The sequence below is a fragment of the Exophiala dermatitidis genome (genome assembly GCF_000230625.1).
Source record: "Exophiala dermatitidis NIH/UT8656 unplaced genomic scaffold supercont1.8, whole genome shotgun sequence".
NCBI classification, from domain to species: Eukaryota; Fungi; Ascomycota; class Eurotiomycetes; order Chaetothyriales; family Herpotrichiellaceae; genus Exophiala; species Exophiala dermatitidis.
Genome location: NW_008751653.1, coordinates 193,588 through 212,928, shown reverse-complemented (window position 1 = coordinate 212,928; position 19,341 = coordinate 193,588). Strand labels below are relative to the sequence as shown.

Genomic DNA, 19,341 nt, shown 5'->3' with positions numbered 1-19,341 from the left:
ATTCCTCCATAGCTCCAGATTGCATGCACGGGTAGCTGAAGGGAGTTGCGCAGATGCGCAGTAGACAAATTCCCTCCTTCAGGGGCGCAAAGCATGCCTGGGGGGCGCTCAAGTGGTCAAAGTAGCATGCAAATGAATACGATAAGCTCCCCAGTTCATTCCATTGGAGACATATCCAATTAAGCTCAAGGTATGGTCAGATGAACCCTCACTTGCCTGGGCGAATAGCTGAAGCGCCTGGTCGGGAATTGTCCTGTGCAGTAAGATAAGAAGGAAGAGGTACCAGCGGCCCTGAAAACTGTTCAGGGATTCTAGCAAGAAAATCACCATTGTTTCCCATCTCAAAGACAGACCTTTGGAGAGTTCGATCCGGTTATTCAGTGACGAGCCTCGTGCACGTCGGCAACAGAAACCAAGTATGAAAGGGTGGGAATAAATACATAGGACATCTTGTCACGACCTGCTCCGGGTTTTGAGCCAAGACAGATACATAGAAAAATACTCACGCCACGGCCAATATCAGCTGTAAGAGTTACAAAACTGCATTTGGCTTGTTGAGACGAACGCAGTTTCAGCCTGTGATCGATGGAAGCGATGAGTGGCAGAGGTCAAGCTGTTTTCCTGCTGAGAGGTCTGGCTTCCAGCATTTGTAGCCATGCGATGTGCAGTATCACCACTTCATTATCGTGTCGTTGGACGTGCAAGAGCTTGGGAGAAGATTTGTTGATGAAGAATAAGGAAAAGATACTCAGACTTCGTCTCGAGGTTTTACAACGCTGTAGATAAATAAACACATGGGAAAACAGCGGGCGACATGACGTCAATGTCAGGTTCGCAAAATAACCTTGCACAGCCTTTGCAAGTCATCTTCAATTACCACTGTACTCTCAGACCACACTCCGCCTTCCAACATGTCGCAGAACACGCATACCGTAGTACTACTAGTAGTACTTCGGCGCCTCTGCAGCGAAGAACTGGGTATGTACCCCTTCTATGGACCGAACTCCCACTTCAGTTTACGGGACATGTGCTTTGGCTACGGTTATGGGCGAACAGATTCATCTAGCTGGACATGTCCATATGCTCATCCAACTACCCTAAGTATAAATACACTCGATGCTCAAATTGATCCAGCTTTTCAAAACGAACAGCTCTCAAGTGATACTCACGACATCTGGCAGCGGCTGAATCGCGCAAATGAATCGCGCAAACGCAGTCGGTGCCGTTTGTTCCGCGAAGCTTGATTCATTGCAACGTCTACCGATCGTGTTCCTTCTCGGTGGTTTTGAGATTTCTGTACATTGTTGATCACCCTTGTGCCTCCTTGACTTCTAGCTTGATGGCCGGCTTTGGCTGCTTGTTTTTGTCCCAGGGTTGGGCGTCTGGGTCCGTATCAGGCTCAGAATCAGCTCTCATAGCTGGCCTCACTGCGAAATCTTCCCCAGGCACCGCGAACTCTGGCGACCGATCTCCCTCGAAACTCGCATCGCCCGCAAACCAATCGTCAGTGTCGTCCATGAAGGGCGCCTGGAATGCAACGGCGCCACCTGGGTGCATGGCCTGGCCTCCGCCGCCTTGAAGTGCATCTCCGGACCTCGGAGCATTTGCATCCTCGAGCTCTTTCATGGCAATCAGTTTGACCTGCTCTTGGGCAGGAAGCGAGTCGAAGAACTTGGTGTTTGCATCCCATAACTTGACGCACTCCGGATTCCAGTTACATTTCTCCACCTCGCCATAAACAGGGTGTTTGTATCGAGGATGGCTTGTAGGCCAGGACGACGCATGAAAGTGATGCTTGATGAGTGCACTCTTGCCTCCATGATTGCCAGAGTCGGAGTGCCCTGTACCAGCTGCAAACGCCTCCACTGTGAGCACTAGAACTCGACCGACGGCCTTCGCTTCCAGCATGCCGTGGAAGTGGTTCCAGTTCGTCTTCTCACCTCGGATCTTGGAGATCTCGGCAAGAATAGCATTCGTGAAAGCGGAAGGTCCAGTACCGCTAATAACCTCGTCGAAATCCAATTCAAGCTCTGAAATGGACTTCCCTTGCTCTTTGGCCATGCTGTTAAGCCAGGCAAGTATACCATCTACGAGCCTCATCATGACCGGTAGCCGCGGCTTACAGATGAACGTCCACTGGCAGAACGATTGTGACTTTGAACCGAGGACAGGGTGGCCCAAGAACCCTGGTTCATCCGTCTCGACCCCAATCACCATGTCAAGATCTCTCTCGTGGAACCGATCCGGAATGAAGAGCTCCAAAGGCTTCAGGGCCTCGACATCGATATCCGCGTACACGCCTCCTTCCGCTGCAAAGGCGAGTCAGGTCAGCTCCTGGTACAAGACAGAAGACAGCGTGCCATCGCCTCTACTTACCATACATAATGAGGTATCTTAGAAGGTCTGATTTGATAATCTTGTCGTTGAGTGATCTGTAGGTATGCACAATATCCGGCCGATTGAGGCCCAACGGACCAAAGTGTCCTTCCACATATGCCATGGCGTTATCATCGGTGAGCACCTCATATCTATAGCCGGGATTCTTGACAGTCCATGTTTTTGCCCGTTCCGAGTCTCTCTGCTCGAACGAGAGGGGGCCGACTTTCCATGACTGCCAAATCTTTCGAGGAAACTTTTCCACGGCCGATGGAGCATTTTCGCCGGATCCGCCGACCACGGCATTGCGGTAAAGTAGGAGGATAAGACAGGCAATGCATAGAGGAACGATTCTTCGGAGTTGCTTGGCAAGAAACCCCTCCGAATGTTGGCGGGATGGCTGGAATTTCATCCGGACAGATAACTGGCACGAACACCGCCGACAGAAAGGAGCGGACGTCAATTCTCTTCGAGAGTCAGAACAAGAAGGTAGGTGAGCAGCACACTTGACACGAGACAAGAGGCAGAGGCTTTGATATTGTCGTTGCAAATGTATCCCAACGTTCTCTCGGACAGCTACTCTATACCGAAATCTTTCGGAAGCCACTCGACTGAATTGGGTCCTGGACTGTTCGCTTATCAATTGCGACTTCAGGAGCCTTATTAGTCGGGACTAAGGTGGCTGATACAGATGGCAGATCTGATTTGATTCAATAGTTCAACTGCAAAGTCAAGCCCTAGACCAGCGTGTCAGAATCAGGTCATGGTATTCTCGGCCTGACCGTCAAGGACATAAGGGCTTTGCAGATTTGCTGCGCGGGTCTCGTTTTAAACCAGGCAGGGAAATTCAACAGGAAGTGCTCTCTGGTCGAGACACGAATGTGAGCCGGGAACAGAATGTCAGCCAGCCTCTGGATCTCCATTCCCTGGGACGGATGCACTAGATGACCTTCCGGTTGGAATTGATTTCAGACGCGGGAGCCCAGAACATGGATATGGGGCGAGCTAGTGGTTTTCGCAGTACAGCTCAATGTTTCTTGCCTCCCAGGATTCTGCCGCCGAACAAGGGTGTGCGGTCTAGGACACTCTTTGTGCTACAAAAAGGAGGCAGCATTACGCCCGAGATAAGCGAAAGAAGGTGAACCGGTGCCTGGTCATGGTTACTCAAGGTTCAGATCTTGGGCTGAGGCGACAATGACCGGCCGGACTTGCAATATCCACTCCGGGCCGGAGCGGCTGCTGATGTTTCGATTGGTCTCCTTAGCCCATGCAGGACGAGGCTGCAGACCCCTGTCGCACATCCAGCCAGGATCCTGGTCCAGAAGTATCAAAGTACTCTTCCGTGAGAAATGTGACACTGGTCAACCACATGGAATACAATAAGCATGTGCCATTATCTCTCAGGGTGAGTCTGTCAACGTGGACAGTCTGTCTCCAACAGCCTCTGACGGCAGCTTTCATTGTCCATACCTTCAGCATTCGCCCAGAGATACTGTAAGGTTGGTCGACACCTACAGAACCTGGTCCTTTTGGGTTGCTTCACTCTTCTCTTGACCTATTCAACTGCAGGAATCGTGCCAAAAGCTGGCTTGAGAACTTGAATGTACGCCAGCAGAACTCTTTGGATAGGTCCACATCCTTTTCCGCAGAACAGCAACATCATGGCAAATCACCTCTCCCGATGTAACAAGCCTGAGAGAATGCCTAACGATGCAGTTCTTGAAAAGGGCTTGCTTGAACACACGGGCTCCGAGCCAAGTTCGACATGGATTAATGGAATCAGAGCAAGCATCAAAGATCTGATCGAACCGTCAATGTGGTTCGGCGCTCACAGACTGAAGAAGCCTCTTCACCGCACTGCGTACCTCGACGGGCTACGCGGCTTCGCAGCACTGCTCGTGTATATATTACATAACCAGGTTTGGGGCCATGCCGGCATTGGCGGCGAGTTCATCCTCGAAAACGCATATGGTTGGGACAAGCAGTTTTATTTCGCCTGCCTACCTGGAATCCGCATCCTATTCTCAGGCGGGCATCTGGCCGTGGCAGTCTTCTTCGTCATCTCAGGCTATGTCCTGTCAGCGAAGCCAATGAGCCTGATCCATGCTGGAGAAACGACCCAAGTTGCTGACAACCTCGGGTCTGCCTTGTTTCGACGATGGTTTCGACTGTACTTGCCCGTGATTGCCACGACTTTCCTCTGGATGACTTCATGGCACGCATTGGGGCTGCGGTCTTTGGCACCCGGTGCTTACAAGCCCGAGAAGACATATCTCGATGAGCTGTGGAAGTGGTACACTGAAATCAAGAACTACAGCTTTGTCTTCCACGAAGACCCTGCGTTCGGTTACAATGACCACACTTGGTCCATTGCACTGGAGTTCAAAGGGTCCATTGCCATCTATACTTGCCTGATGGCAATGTCCCGGCTCAGCAAGAACGCTCGGCTGTGCTGCGAAGCTGGCCTGATCTTTTATTTCCTTTACATTGTCGACGGGTGGTTCTGTGGCTTGTTCTCCATGGGAATGCTGCTCTGCGACCTGGATCTGCTCGCAATCGAGGACAACTTGCCTTCATTCCTGCAAAGACTGAAGCCACACAAGACCACAATCTACTGCACTCTGCTGGCGATCGCTTTGTACCTCGGGGGCGTGCCCTCAATTACCGGCGACCTCGCTCATCTTCGCAACTCGCCAGGATGGTACTACCTCTCCTTTTTGAAGCCGCAAGCAGTCTTCGATCCAAGATGGTTCTACCGGTTCTGGGCCGCTACCTTCATTGTCGCGGCGACACCTCGTATTCAGGCTGTCAAGTCCTTCTTCGAGTCCAGGTTCTGCCAGTACCTGGGCAAAGTTTCTTTCGGCCTATATCTGGTTCATGGGCCTGTGTTGTGGTCCCTCGGCGATAGGATCTATGCGGCAACAGGGCGGATCCGGGAAGCCCATGCTGAGCTTGTTCCAGGATGGATCAACGCCTGCCCTTTCCCCAGTTGGGGTCCGTTTGGACTGGAAGTAAACTTCCTCGTGGCTCATGTGGTGTTACTTCCTTTCACGCTTTGGTTGGCTGAGGTTGTGACGAAATTAATCGACGCACCCAGTGTCACTTTCTCGCACTGGATGTACAAAAGGGCTCGGGGTGTCCCTGAAAAGCGTGACTGGGAGGTGAAGGCAGGTGTGTTTGGCAAGTAGCCATTGTCATGGGCCGTGCTTTGCGCAGTCGTTCTTTGTGATTCAGACCTGAAGTCTATAGGTGCACTAGAGCCTGACCCTTGTACTGTGAAGGTAGTGTATTGAAACGGTGGCGTTGACAAAATTGAATCTGGCACCTTCCGTGACTCATAGCAGCTTCTTTGACAGCTGATAGAACATTCGCATATGATGCTGGCCTATTGAGAAGGCACGAGACTGGAGATCTGCCAAATGAAGACTCAGCAGACATACAAAGGGGCGCAAATACAAACCAACCTGGCCCGCGCTGGCAAGAAGCTCGCTGCACCAGCAGCGCCAACATAAGCCCAACAAGATGAGGGTGTCCCAGTGCCACCAGGCTGCGGATAGCCCTCCGTGTCCGCGCGGGCAGAGCTAATAGGGGAGAAACAATCGTCCTGAGATCGTACTGTGGGCAGTCCAACGAAAATCCATTTTTAGACATTGCATGGTTGTCCATCCCCTAGGAGCGGAGTCGAGAAAGCCATGCTGGGTCCTTTCTCGTGGTCGACACTGGCAGAGAGTGTTTCCCGTTGCAAATCAATAGCTCTCCGACCGGACAAAGCAAGTTCTCACGTCATGGCAAGAGTCTTGCTCCCAAATTAGCACAAGGTCAAAGGGGATCCTATCATGCTCAGCTGAATCTAGAAATGGATTGAGATAGGAGGTGTAATATCAGACAATGCAGCCTAGATGCAAACAGATGGGTTTGCCTCCGCCCAATTATGGCTTCTCCGGCTGGTAGTAGATTGCATGAAAAGCAATAGAGACTTTTTTGACCAGGGAGGACCCCATAATCAAGCCAGGATTTCGAGGGTTGCATTTGGACCAGTTGATCCTGGTCGTCACTGTTTGGAGCACCCCAGCAGTCCCGGTAGAAAACTAGGAAGACCCTTGCAAGCCGACGCAGCATGCGAAAAGCGCTGCTGATTTTAACATCAACGCCATCACCTTGTACGGTTGTTTTCGTAGAGTGGCGCCGAAACATTCGAGCACATCATATTGTTGGCGTCTCGTGATGGGCCCAACAGCTGAAATTTTGCCAGTGGAGAGCACCAGGGGTGGAAGTCTGGGCATGGGAAGAGGTACCGTAGAAGAGGGACAGCCACAAAATTGGATTGTTGTTGAGCAAGACGCCAGTTCCAGAGTCCATAGGGAGCCGCTCCAGTGAGTGGAAGAGAAGAAATGGGGTTTCTTCGATATAAGTCATCAGCTGTCGCTCTTCCGAACCTGTAGCTCAAAGTTCTGCTCGTCCTACACTCAGTCGCTCGTTACGTCTTTCGTTGCTCGCTTCTTTTCGGTCACTCGCTAGACCCCCTTCTCCTGATATTTACTTCTTGACACAGGACCACAACAGAGAAGCCCATTACAGACCTTCTCCCAACAATGAAGACCGTCTTGTTCACTATTGCTCTGGCTGTTGCCGCAAGAGCTGTCCGCGTCCCTCTGTGCTCAGTAAGATTGCTCGCCGACTGGTATGCTCACTCGATGATTGACCGAATCTTCAGGCAATTTGCATGACCAATGGTATTGCTGCCACAGGATGCTCTACCAGTGACACGGCATGTATCTGCACGTCTGAAAGGTTCTTCCCGACAGTCGCGGAATGTGCCGAATCTGATTGCAGTGGGGACAAGTCTGGTAAGCCACTCTGATATGCCATGAAGAGCAAGCGCTGACGGTTAGCAGTTGTAGACACTGCCGATCGGTTTTGTGCAAATGCAGGTATCCATGTGGAAGTGAAGAGATGGGGCGGCAGTGAAAGCCACGGCCAAGGTCAGGGTGGTCACGGTCCTGGTGGTTACGGCAGCCACTTTGGCCATGGCCGCTGGAATGGCGGCCCACCGGCGGGGCCGGGAGGAAAAGGCCCAGGTCCTCAAAGCTGGAAGGAAACTGATGCTAAAGGGGGCTCGCCCGCAACTGCTAATGATGGTCCAACTGATGGTTCGGCTAGAGGCTCAACCCCGGGGACTTCTGGCAACTGGGCGGACTGGTCCTCGGGGGGCTTGACCGATGGTTCTTCAGGAGGTTCCTCTGGCGGTGTTCATGACGGTTCTTCTGGAGCTCCAGTAAATCAAGCATGGAGCGGCGGAAGAGGACGTCCTGTCTGGGGCGGCAACGGCAATCCATGGCAACAATCCAAGGGAGGAGGCAATCCACCCAACACTCCGACTTCCCAGATCACTATGAGCCGCACCCAACTGGACCCTGGGAACCGCCGGTGACGGTTATCTGAAGCTGCATCGAGACGATTGTTAACTCACACTAGACCATTCCCCTTTATTGGCCCAAGATCCGCTTGAAACGCAGCCTCATGCTTCCTTTCTTTGTACAGGTTCTTATCACATGGTCTTCTGTGCAGTTTGTTTGCCAGGATTGATGTGCGATTTCATCGAGTTGCGAAAATCGTGGAGAACTTAACTATAGGATTGTCCGTCGACAACCTCTCCTTAATAGTGAAACAAATGATCATTCCAAAAATCCTACCTTTCTTATGATGAGAGATTCAAAGCACCTGATGCCAATCGTCCGACTCCATGGGTGGAGCTGTTCTCGCCAAAGCAAGATAGGAAGGATAGAATTTGACCAGAAATAGCCCTTTGCCGCACCGGGGCCATAACTCTCAAGGCAAAAGCTGCGATCGAGGCGTCCCACAAAGGTTAGCCGGCGCTGTCGAGTTCGTAGTATATTTGCCCGTCATTGAGAATGCCATGGAATTTCGTACAGGCTGCAGGAGCTCGAGCTGTCTGCTTCCTAATATCTGCGGCCGTGAGAAGTTTGTCATCAAGACTGAAGTATACGGTTCAACCAGACTGTAGCTTCAGACATACGCAGGGTGAGAGATGTGATAGCTTGGATATCGCTCACATATACTCAGCCTGTATCAGAAGTGGGCTTCTGGTCGGACATGAGAGTGTCCAGAAGCTTCAGGCGCATTATCTTGGATGAAACACGTAACATGGTGTAAGGGAAATCATCCCAAGTGCCAGTGTCAATGGTAAACGCGAGGTGCCTATAAACCTTGGAGCGGCAGAACTTGAAGAGGCCGAGTCAGTAGGCGGGTGTAAGATTTTCCGGCTCCGAGTGTGATGATTCGAGTCCTTTCCTCACTTTTGGTTGGGGAGGCGCCACTCAAGGACAGGTGCCAGTGGCAGGACGTCGAACGGCCCATCAACATCATACTACTACAACTTGTAATGTACGGCATTCCACGTTCTTCCACCCATCCATGTTCCACCATCAATCTACGCGATACACTATAGCCGGGAAGAACGACGCATCCTTGTCACCATTATCCATAGTTTCATTCGAGTTACCATACAACCGGATCCTTTGTATCTTTGGCCTGGAACTGTAGCCTCGAGCCTTACAATCCAGGCCAACACCTGAAGCAGTCACACACATTCTGCCAACACGAGATATAGTGCTGGACCGGCCAAGAGCCCGTCTAGAATCACATCATGTCCATCAAGTATGAAATGAGTCAATGCTTCCAGATATTGCACGTACTAATCCTGTCGTTCCTAGTTGGGTGATGTCGGATGGTCATGGAGGCTTCGTACGGCTTCCGGCGGAGACTATCATCCATAAATCGTCACCAAGAATATCCTTTGCACTCTCCACCCCTTCGACGTATCCTGGTCACAATCCCTTGGACATCAACTGCAGTTCAGGCATCGTCTACCTGACTAACCAAAGGGTGGGCAAGAATGAACCATGCATTCATTTTCTCGAATCTGACAGTTGATACAGATAGTATATCTGCCTGACAAGCCCACGGCAGATTTTCAGTCTTTCTCTGCACCCCTCCTCAATCTCCACGATACTCACATTACGGTACCGTGGTTCGGTCCTAATGCCTGGCAAGCGGTACTCCAGCCTATTCCGGGCGGCAATATTCCCGCAACGCACGCAGCGATTGAGCTCAAATTGACATTCAAAGAAGGCGGTGCCACTGATTTTCATTCCAAGTTTGAGCAGATCAAAGAGCGACTGCAGCAAGTTGTATCGGTTGCGCGGGAGCACAATTTGACTGGACGACCGAACGAAAGCTTCTTGGGCAATGTACCCCTGGATAATGTCCATCTCGATCAGTTGCCATCGTACCAAGAATCGGGTCAAGACAGGATAGCGCCAGCCGACTCCGTGGACTCCAGCACCGCCATTGGTTCGCCCGGGACAACGAGTCCTGTATCTTCTACGAGTCGAATGAGGTCAGCCTCTCCCGTGGAAGACATGGAGCCACCTCGGGAGCCACCTCCAGGATACGAGGAGGCGCAGCAGCAGAGTATACAGGCAGAGCTTGACCGGCTTTCACAATCTCAGCAATAGAACTGCATTGACGCCCAGCAAGGCGTCCTCATGATCTTAGAGCAGGGTGTTCCGGCGCCAGAACGTGTTTACCACGCCTCCAAAGACGACGGTGTGTGTAATTAGGGTGGTTCAGGGTTTGCTTGAATGTTATTTGTAACCTCTAACCTAAAACTACAGCAATCCTTGTGCTGCTGCCTCCGATTATATTGATGTTGCGGGACTTCTGTTACGATCTAGGTGCCTGCCTGGTAGGTAGGTAGGTGTCGTGCGAGGTGTACTAGTATCACTGAGACATTGTGTGTATTATGTAATCATTGCCCAGTGAGCGACTGTGAGCCAATCATGCTGGGTCAATTCCAAGTCACCCAAAATCGGAGCTTGAGCTTTCGTCCCGATCAATCTTCTTGTATTTCTGTCGACACTTCGCGCAGTCTTCAACGCAAAGCCAACAACACCGACTTTTCTTGAGGGAGGGCTATATTCTCACCTATCATCCCTCTGGAGTGCTTCCCGCCGTTCAATTCCCCGTCCGCGGCCGCGCTACGACTTTGACAATGGGTATCACCGATTTCTTCTCGGACCTGCTGAGCTCCGTTTCCTTCGTGCAGGAAGTGCACGCCGAAGCTCCCGCCGAAGAGGAAGACTCCAACGAAGGCAGCGAGGACACAAAGGAGGAAGAAAGCGGTGACGCAGAAGAAGAGGAAGGTGGTGAAGAAGGTGGTGACGATGAAGAGGAGGAAGAAGAGGAAGAGGAAGAGGAGCCGGTCGACCCGAAACCCAAGCTTGAGGAGGGTATGTATTTGCAGGCGTGCAATGTGGCCGCAACCGCCGTGCTTCTGGGTCAAGATTTGGGTAACTAACTTCTACCGTTCAACCTGACAGACTGCGCCCGCTCTGCCCAGTGCGCTGGTTTTAAGCATCACTTTGACGAATGCGTTGAGCGAGTCACCGCTGCCCAAGAGGACCCCGATCACAAAGGCCCCAAGGAAGACTGTGTTGAGGAATGTACGTTGCCTTCTCGCATGCTCGTTTTTGGCAGATGTGGTACCCGGAGTTCAAGTGCGATGCTGACACAAGGCTAGTCTTCCATCTTCAACATTGTGCGACGCAATGCGCTGCCCCCAAGCTGTGGAAGCAGCTCAAATAGACACGTCCTTTCCGCCACGAAAATCTACCGACAAGCCGCACTATTAGACTACTCCGAGTCATACCGAACAAAATAGCCACGCGGACCTACGGCACGAATCCCGGATTTCATCTTGGATCTTGGATCTTGGATGAGCATGGAAGTACGGGGTACTTGTCCGGGGATTGTTCTGCAAGATCATCCTACCCAATAAATAGTCCAACATCCACCTGTACAGCTACGCTTTAAATGGAAAGACTTTTTCTCGCTCAGCATTAAAGTCCAGGTTCATTGATTTGCAGGGTAATAGACGGCTTACACAACGTCGTCGCTGACGGGAATGGTAATCGGCAACTAATTTGAGGAGACATCCATGAAGTACCTGCTCGTGCGAAGGCTTCATGGCATGCATATCTGGCGGCATGTTACTTCTATGCGTCGTGAAACTGTCTTTCAGTTCGTCTTGGTCCCTTTGCATTGGGTGCACGTCACCATGCAGGTTGTCTCCCACGGATTGGGTCTTTCATGGCGCTTCTTTTTCAGCCAGCCACTCACTTCCCGCTATATACCAGAAACCCTTCTTTGAATTCTCGCATCGTCCTCGATTGTTCTTCCACCTACTTGAGTTCGAGCGTTATGATCCAGTTGTCGTGCCTTATCCCCGTGGGTTGATTTCCATTCCGGTGCCGGTGTGTTACACACACGACTGCAGTGCCTGTCCGACCCATAGCGTCCCGGAAAACCTCCCAGCTGCCAGCACCAAATGCCCGTTACTGTTTGCTATTTGGTCGAAGCTGTGTAAACTGCACCTGACAGGCTGATGGCATGAATGCCAGTTGATCTAGCTAAGCCATGATACTTCCATATCTCAACTGGGCTCTCTTGAGTGTTCGCTAGGGCGGGGATGTTGTACACCCAAGATCTCTCATTCAAGTCTATGCATCCTATACACCTTAAGCACTCGTTGCGTGTAAGACGTCCATCCTGCGCATCATCAATCGGCCCTTCCAGCATGGGAGCCGCCCAGCAACTGCCGGCCAGCGTCTACGTCAACACTAATGACATGCTCAAGCCCATTCTGGTCGACCTCGAACCTGCGTCGTTTAACATGTAACTGTCGGCCAAACCAACCGAGACACATGGCGGCCGGCATGACAGCGACGGCCAGGACGGCCTGAAAGATGAGGGCCCTCTTCATGTTGGCTGGAGGGCTCGCATCACCAGAAGCTTTGAGTGCGTCCATGACAACGATGAAGATGCCGCCCAATATTTGCCCTCCACACCAGCACAAGGTGCTGCCCAGCTCTGGACCGAGTGGGTAGTGGATTTCCACCAGAAACTCGAGAGCGACCGGAACAAGGCCGAAGCTGGCGGCCCCAAGAACGGCGCAGACGACGTCGACATATGCCAGGGAGCGTGTCTGCGGAGCCCAGGTGAAGATGAGATACGAGATGGCAATGAACGGGACCGCCACCTTGATATAAGCTAGGTAGAACTTATATCGATCCATGATGGGAGAAGAAATAGCCGCACTAACCAGGCCGACAACGATCAAGACAGCGCCGGCAATCCCTGCATCTGTCTCGCTGAAGCCGTAGGGTTCCAAGATTTGATTGATCAAACTGGAGAATGCGTTGAAGAACCCCACATACACGGCATACGGGACAAATATGAGATAGAATTCGATCGAGCGCGACAGCGCATGTAAGTCATGCTTCAACGACGTGCGGTCCATGTGATCTGGTACAGACCCAGCTGAAGGAGGCGTCGGCGGTTTCGCTGGGATGAAAAACGCCGGGACGCAGGCCACGGATGAGATGATGGCGATATATAAAATCATATTGGGGATTTCGTGCGGTTGGTCGGCCCAGAACGGTGAGATGAGCTGGCCCAACGCGGCGCCAAACGGGTTGGCTAGCGACGCCACGGCAGTGGCAGTGGTGCGACCCTGTGGACTGAACCACAAGTTGCTGTAGCTGGTAGGTGAGGACAGGACGAAGGGCTGTGCGAATCCTATCACCAGCTGCCCAACCATGACACCGGCGAAGTTGTTGGCGCGGGTGGCTCCATACTTGATCCAGTTTCCAGCCAGAATGAGCGCGGCAGCAATGATGATGGCGACTCTGGGGCCGTATTTGTGCAACACGAGGAATGTCGCCGGCGTCGTTACGCAGAACGCGAACAGGAAAGCTGTTGATACCCAGTTGATGTTGCTCTCGCTTGTATCAAAATATCTCGCTGACGTGGACGACACCGGCGCGAACGCGATCCAGTCCCATGACACAACAATGTTCAAGAGAACCAGCTGCGAAAGCCCAAAGAAACGGCGCTTGTATACTTTGTACTCCGGTGCTGAAGTTGTCGAGATACGAGAAAGAGTGCCACCCGCTGCATGGCTCCCATTCGCCTCATACCCGCCATGAGACAGCGAACGTTGTGAGTCCATGGATGGATTGCCTGCACCGCTGGGCCCTGCATGCTCGACCCTCTTCGAGTCCGTCAAGTTGCCCATCCGGAGAGATGTTTCGGATAAGGTTCGAATACAGATTGCAACTTTGCTGGGCCGGCGAGCCCATTGGGGACTCAGATATGAATGTGATTGTTGTCTTGCTAGAGGATCTCGCTGCAACGGATGGGTTATGAGAAATATCCAGCCAGCATGCCCTGGTCGCTCATGGCGTGCGTCCACACAGCCAGTACAACATCAATTGATAAGCGGCGTTCAAACTCGGTACAGCGAGCGGGGAGACGAGGTGAAGTTGCATTCAATCTAGCACCAGCACTAAAGAAACGTCGCTGATCAGGTTGCAGTTCTGGCCTAGCAAATGAAACGCTACCTACTCGTAGTAGACTCGGATTCGGCCTCAGCCTTGGCAGCTAAACAAGGCTCGGTTGCTCCAGGACATGGCGCTTCAAGTATACATAAGTATGATACGCTCGTCGCATGCGATCATTCAATAAATTGCCATCTCTTTCCAGACGATCAAGAGATGCAACATGGCCTCGTGAGCGTATGACTCCAAAGTCTGGGCAAGTGTGCTGAAAATTGAGCTCTTGCGATGGACGCCCAATTAGCTGAAGGCAACAATAGGCTCCGGTAAGACGCAGCTTGTTACTGCGTTGCTGAGTCTGGTCTGAAGGAAGCGCTGTCTTGTCCGGCCCAATAGGGACGATAGGGTTAGCTTTGCAATATCAACAAGTTGGATAACTGCAAGCAATATCGGTCTCTGCATTACTTTGGACGGGCCATCAGTGCACGTAAGCCAGGGCGCTTTCCGCAAAATAAAAGACGGTTATACCGCGGTAGGCAAGTTCTGCCTGCAGTAGTGCTTTATCAACCACTTCTGCTTAAAAGTTAGACGTTGTCAGGCGTTATGTACATACCTACTTGGAACCTTAAGGTACCTATGCTTCTTGAGTTTCTCATGAACTGCCAATGCGCCTGATAGCCATTATTGGTCCAACGAACACAACGGAGAAGACATGCGTGCCTCGGCGTTAGAGGCGAGACACGGACGTCAGGTGCTCCCCCAGCGTCTCCCATCACAACATGTGAAACTTTGGCATCAGCTACAGTATGCCATTTCCCAAAATGTGCATATAGTAGATTACTGTATGCCATGAAAGGGATTATGAAGGCATCTTGAGGCCAGTCTTTTTGGTGTTTCGTCTCTACTTGTGGCATCTTGCCATGGCAGTCCAGTCCAAGTTGCTGCCTCCCGGGCGCAGCGTCAAACAGATCATCTCCGAATTGACCTCCCTCTATCTCAGGCACCGGACCAAGATATCCCGGACCGTTTTCATTACCCTTGTAGTCGCCTTGATCCATCGAATTCACAATGCTATCTCCGAACAGAAAGCCGCCGCTCGCAGACAAGCGGAGATCCGAGCCCAACAGTCCGCCACAATAGGAGACGCCGATGCGGCCAGTCAAGAACACAAGAAGAAGAGGGTGGAAATCAACAGAGAGTTTTTCCGAAATCTTCTTCGGCTGCTGAAAATCGTTATACCGGGATGGCGCAGCAAGGAGTTGCGTCTGCTTGTCAGTCATAGCGTGTTTCTGGTTCTCCGAACCCTCCTGTCGCTCTATGTGGCCGAACTCGATGGCAAAGTCGTCTCTGCGTTGGTCAAGGGACGGGGCCGAGACTTTGTGCTTGGACTTGTATGGTGGATGCTGGTGGCCGTTCCTGCGACATTCACCAATTCCATGCTCCAATACCACCAAACCAGGCTCGCCCTGGCCTACCGGACACGCTTGACGAACCACATCCACGAGAAGTACCTGAACAACATGACATTCTACGCACTGTCGGCTTTGGACGACCGAATAAAGAACCCCGATCAACTCATCACCGTCGATGTGGCACGGTTCAGCAACTCCCTTGCTGAGCTATACTCGAATCTGGCCAAACCTATCCTCGATATGGTGATCTACAATTACTCTCTGTCCAAATCCGTGGGTGGTGAGGGCCTCTTCGCAATGGCGCTGCTGGTTCAGGTATCGGCCAACGTCATGCGCGCACTCACACCGCCCTTTGGCAAATATGTCGCGGACGAGGCGAGATTGGAAGGTGAATTTCGCTTCCAGCACACCCGATTGATTGATTATAGCGAAGAAGTGGCATTGTACTTCGGACACGAGGCCGAGAAGGATGGCTTGGACAAGGGCTATTTCACCTTGATCAAGCATGTCAATCGGATACTGCGGCGGAGGTTCTACCATGGCCTCATGGAGGACTTTGTTATCAAATACTTCTGGGGCGCTCTCGGGCTTATTTTATGCTCGCTTCCAGTCTTCTTCAAGATCCCGGGCCAGAGTCTGCAAGCTGCCGGTGATCACACTGAAAGCTTTGTCAAGAATCGGCGGATGTTGCTCAGCAGCTCTGATGCGTTCGGCCGCATTATGTTCTCCTACAAGGAAATCACCGAGCTGGCAGGCTACACTTCCAGAGTTGCTGGACTGCTGGATGTCATGGACGAGGTCTCTGCCGGCCATTTTGAGAAGAAGCTGGTAAGCTCTGCAAGTACCGAGGAGAATGCCGAAGTCTTGAAAGGTCGTGGGACCATTGAAGAGAGTGAGAACATTGAGTTTACCGACGTCCCCATCGTCAGCCCCAATGGTGACGTGCTTGTCAAGAAGTTGACCTTCCGCATCAGACCGGGAGACCACCTTCTCATCGTGGGTCCTAATGGATGTGGCAAGTCGAGCTTATTCCGGATTTTGGGAGGTCTCTGGCCTGTTTATGGCGGGACAGTGAAGAAACCCAGTTTTGAGGACATCTTCTACATCCCACAACGGCCCTACCTCAGTCGCGGTACACTAAGAGATCAGATCATCTATCCTGACACTCTCTACGAGTTCCGGGCGAAGAACGGCTCGGAAGAAGAGTTGAAGCAGATCCTGGAGGTTCTGGAAATCGAGTCTGTCCTCAATCGACCCAACGGCTGGGATGCTGTCGAGGAATGGAGAGACGTTTTCTCTGGCGGTCTGCAGCAGCGGATCGCGATGGCGCGGCTATTCTACCATAAGCCCAAGTATGCCATCTTGGATGAATGCACCAGCTCGGTCACTTTGGAAATGGAGCGCAAGATGTATGAGACTGCCAAGAGTCTTGGGACCACCCTGATGACCGTTTCGCATCGCCGCAGCTTGTGGAAGTACCATAGCATGATCCTACAGTTTGATGGTGAGGGAAACTATGTCTTTAGCAAGCTCGATGCGGAGAGGAGGATCAAGCTGGAGGATGAGAAGGAAGAGCTCGATGCTCTGCTCCGTGGGGTCGAAGGATGGAAGGCCAGGCTCGCCGAACTGGAAGGCTGATATAGTGGGTGCTACTTATCTGATTCAAGTTTCAAGGTTGAGGACTATCTCCCACTTTCGCAGGGCGATAGTGCAAAGCCTTGTCTTCTCAGACTTGCCCCGCACGCGCCCTTCGACTCGGAACGATCGTGGAGCTCGTATAGCATGATGACACACTCCTCATCGAGGAATGTGAATGAGTATCATTTCACATCGAGCGTGGTACCTAAGCAACATTTAAGCGTTTTGACTCTGAAAACTTCACCCAACGAGCGGTCCATATCAAGGTTGGGAAGAACCAAGCCGAGCCAAACACAATGCAAACAAGCGCATATTCCACCAGCAAAACATGGGCCGCGAAGGGACAGCCTGACCAACACACTCTGAGGGTTGAGTGTCACTGCAAACTTACCTCGTTCTCGCTGTCAATCCCATCTTCTTCACTTCCACTGAAATCGGCAGTCTGTCATTGCACTTCATGCCGCCACGCGACTGGACAACTCTTTGCCACGTTTGCCGTGCTACCGGTGGCGTTGCCTGAAGGGGTCCTCGAGTACGGGCACCTAGTGAAGTATGACTCTTCTCCTAAATGCGAACGATGGTTTTGTGGGAGATGCGGTGCTTCTGTCCTCAACTTTGACAAAAGTGGCGGGCCTGGGGCAGAGGAGTGGGAGGTCTGCACAGGCGTAGTCCAGTTTGACAGTGGAATAGAAGGCAAGTTGAATAGGGTACAGCTATGGGTGGAAGACGTCGCCGGAGATGGGGGCGCCGCAGTCTGGATCAATCGGGGTCAGTTGGCTGGGATGGACAGGCATTGGAGAGATCGGGAAAGCGAGATGGTGAAGGACGGGAGCATCCGGGACATGATGACACGGAACACTGTGGAGTCGGCTGACCAGCTGCGAGCTCACTGTCACTGCCGGACGGCCAGCCTGACGATAGCAATGCCTTGTCAGGACAGCCACTGCGCCCCACGGAACAAGTACGAGGCAACCTTAGAATTCGGCGGAGACACTCGGCTTGTCTCTGGCTTCGAGGTCACAAGCTGGGTGACAGTCGATGAAAAGCAGCTGCCGTGTCTCAACTCACCGACCCTTGACGCCCTCCCTGCGGACGCCAAGCTCGGACACTATCAAACTTCGTCCGAAGGTGTTGAGAGTAGCTATTACTTCTGTGGAAGATGTGGTGCAACCATCATACACCGGCGCTGCGAGTACGACTCATACAGAATCATGATTGGAGCGGGATTGCTGGATACCGGAATTGCGAGGAAAGCTCGAGTCGAAGATTGGCTAAGGTGGTCCCCGTCCGCGGGTTTGGAGACTGGAGAAGAATCCCAACGGGGTACAACAGACCATACATTCGTGAAGCACATAATGGAGGGTATGAGGATGGCACAGAGGGGCTTGTAACTGGGGCGGGAGCGATGAAAGTATCCGCTTTGACGCGAAGGGGAAACAGGCAACGCAATTGAATATGCTTAACGAGATTAAATGGGTAACTGGCGTTCAACGTCAATTGACAAGCCTTCGTGCAATATTAGTCCGATTGAGTATTCACAAGATGTACATATGCCCAGCTTATGTCGCCATCTAGCTGCTGAATCTCTTCTCGGCCGCCTTCCAGTTGATCACATCCCAGATGGCATTGAAGTATTCCGCCTTGCGGTTCTGATATTGGAGATAATACTATTATCGTAGTTAGTCAAGCGGTTCTCTTTCTTCGGCAGAGAAGGGGTTTCTCTTACAGCATGCTCCCAAGCATCAACACCCAACAAAGGCTTGTATCGTCCAACCACGGGGTCTTGGTTGGCATATGTCTGGATGCCGATGTTGCCGGTCTGGGTATCCTTGACCAACCAAGCCCAACCACTGCCTTGAATACCAGCCAAAGCAGTGTTGAACTTCTTTTTGAAGTCTTCCAAGCTTCCGTAGGTGGTGTCGATGGCCTTGGCCAGCTCTCCAGAAGGAGGCTCGCCGCCACCGTTCTTCTTCGGGGCCAGGTTCTCCCAGAACAGAGAGTGGTTCAGATGACCACCACCGTGGAAGTTGAGCAAGGGCTGCAGGGCGATCTTGGCAGCAATGTCATCTTTGGCCTCCGCTGCCGCGAACTTGTCGGACGCCTCGTTGTACGAGTTGACGTAGGTCTGGTGGTGCTTGCTGTGGTGGAGCTCCATGATCTTGCCGGAGATGGCGGGCTCGAGGGCACCATAGTCGTCTGCACGACAGAACGTAGTCAGCACATACTCCAAGCTCCAAGTTTGTCATGATGATGGCTACAACGTACATGGAAGGTCTGGGAGAGTGGCCTTGGTACGGACGAATGTTCGATCGGCAGTGGTCAGGCTGCGCAACGGCTTGCTGGCCGTGGCCGCGGCCCGGAGAGCTGAAGGGCGAGCGACGGAGCGGAGGAGAGAGGTCATTTTGGGCGGCTTTTTACGATGAACACGGGACTAGAAGCTGACTAGAAGACTTGGAATGGACGCAATGGATGTGCACAGAGAGGAGAGCTTGTTATGC

At 52.2% G+C, this 19,341-nt stretch overlaps 8 protein-coding genes across 8 annotated transcripts; 5 read left to right on the top strand and 3 right to left on the bottom strand.

Moving 5' to 3' along the window:
- Nucleotides 1-884: 884 nt before the first annotated feature.
- On the top strand, nt 885-5,834 carry HMPREF1120_08842 (uncharacterized protein). The gene is made up of 3 exons (XM_009163111.1): nt 885-2,074; nt 2,144-2,389; nt 2,439-5,834. The coding sequence occupies exon 3, from the start codon at nt 3,978-3,980 to the stop codon at nt 5,562-5,564; it is 1,587 nt and encodes a 528-aa protein (XP_009161359.1). The 5' UTR covers nt 885-2,074; nt 2,144-2,389; nt 2,439-3,977; the 3' UTR covers nt 5,565-5,834.
- Nucleotides 1,309-2,788, bottom strand: HMPREF1120_08843 (glycosyl transferase; the record flags this gene model as incomplete). Its single annotated transcript, XM_009163112.1, has 2 exons — nt 1,309-2,309; nt 2,377-2,788. The coding sequence occupies 2 exons, from the start codon at nt 2,786-2,788 to the stop codon at nt 1,309-1,311; spliced, it is 1,413 nt and encodes a 470-aa protein (XP_009161360.1).
- Nucleotides 5,835-6,968: 1,134 nt separating the features above from the next.
- On the top strand, nt 6,969-7,807 carry HMPREF1120_08841 (uncharacterized protein; the record flags this gene model as incomplete). The annotated part of the gene is made up of 3 exons (XM_009163110.1): nt 6,969-7,037; nt 7,091-7,223; nt 7,272-7,807. The coding sequence occupies 3 exons, from the start codon at nt 6,969-6,971 to the stop codon at nt 7,805-7,807; spliced, it is 738 nt and encodes a 245-aa protein (XP_009161358.1).
- A 1,236-nt stretch (nt 7,808-9,043) lies between these two features.
- Nucleotides 9,044-9,914, top strand: HMPREF1120_08840 (uncharacterized protein; the record flags this gene model as incomplete). Its single annotated transcript, XM_009163109.1, has 3 exons — nt 9,044-9,054; nt 9,111-9,282; nt 9,336-9,914. 3 exons carry the CDS (start codon nt 9,044-9,046, stop codon nt 9,912-9,914), a joined length of 762 nt encoding a protein of 253 aa, XP_009161357.1.
- A 536-nt stretch (nt 9,915-10,450) lies between these two features.
- Nucleotides 10,451-11,043, top strand: HMPREF1120_08839 (ubiquinol-cytochrome c reductase subunit 6; the record flags this gene model as incomplete). The annotated part of the gene is made up of 3 exons (XM_009163108.1): nt 10,451-10,688; nt 10,779-10,901; nt 10,979-11,043. 3 exons carry the CDS (start codon nt 10,451-10,453, stop codon nt 11,041-11,043), a joined length of 426 nt encoding a protein of 141 aa, XP_009161356.1.
- A 973-nt stretch (nt 11,044-12,016) lies between these two features.
- Nucleotides 12,017-13,468, bottom strand: HMPREF1120_08838 (FLVCR family MFS transporter; the record flags this gene model as incomplete). The annotated part of the gene is made up of 1 exon (XM_009163107.1): nt 12,017-13,468. The coding sequence occupies one exon, from the start codon at nt 13,466-13,468 to the stop codon at nt 12,017-12,019; it is 1,452 nt and encodes a 483-aa protein (XP_009161355.1).
- Nucleotides 13,469-14,713: 1,245 nt separating this feature from the next.
- Nucleotides 14,714-16,843, top strand: HMPREF1120_08837 (ATP-binding cassette, subfamily D (ALD), member 2; the record flags this gene model as incomplete). Its single annotated transcript, XM_009163106.1, has 1 exon — nt 14,714-16,843. The coding sequence occupies one exon, from the start codon at nt 14,714-14,716 to the stop codon at nt 16,841-16,843; it is 2,130 nt and encodes a 709-aa protein (XP_009161354.1).
- A 1,571-nt stretch (nt 16,844-18,414) lies between these two features.
- Nucleotides 18,415-19,332, bottom strand: HMPREF1120_08836 (Fe-Mn family superoxide dismutase; the record flags this gene model as incomplete). The annotated part of the gene is made up of 3 exons (XM_009163105.1): nt 19,109-19,332; nt 18,570-19,039; nt 18,415-18,510 (listed from the first exon to the last, which is right to left on the bottom strand). Exons 1-3 carry the CDS (start codon nt 19,242-19,244, stop codon nt 18,415-18,417), a joined length of 702 nt encoding a protein of 233 aa, XP_009161353.1. The 5' UTR covers nt 19,245-19,332.
- Between the last annotated feature and the right edge of the window lie 9 nt (nt 19,333-19,341).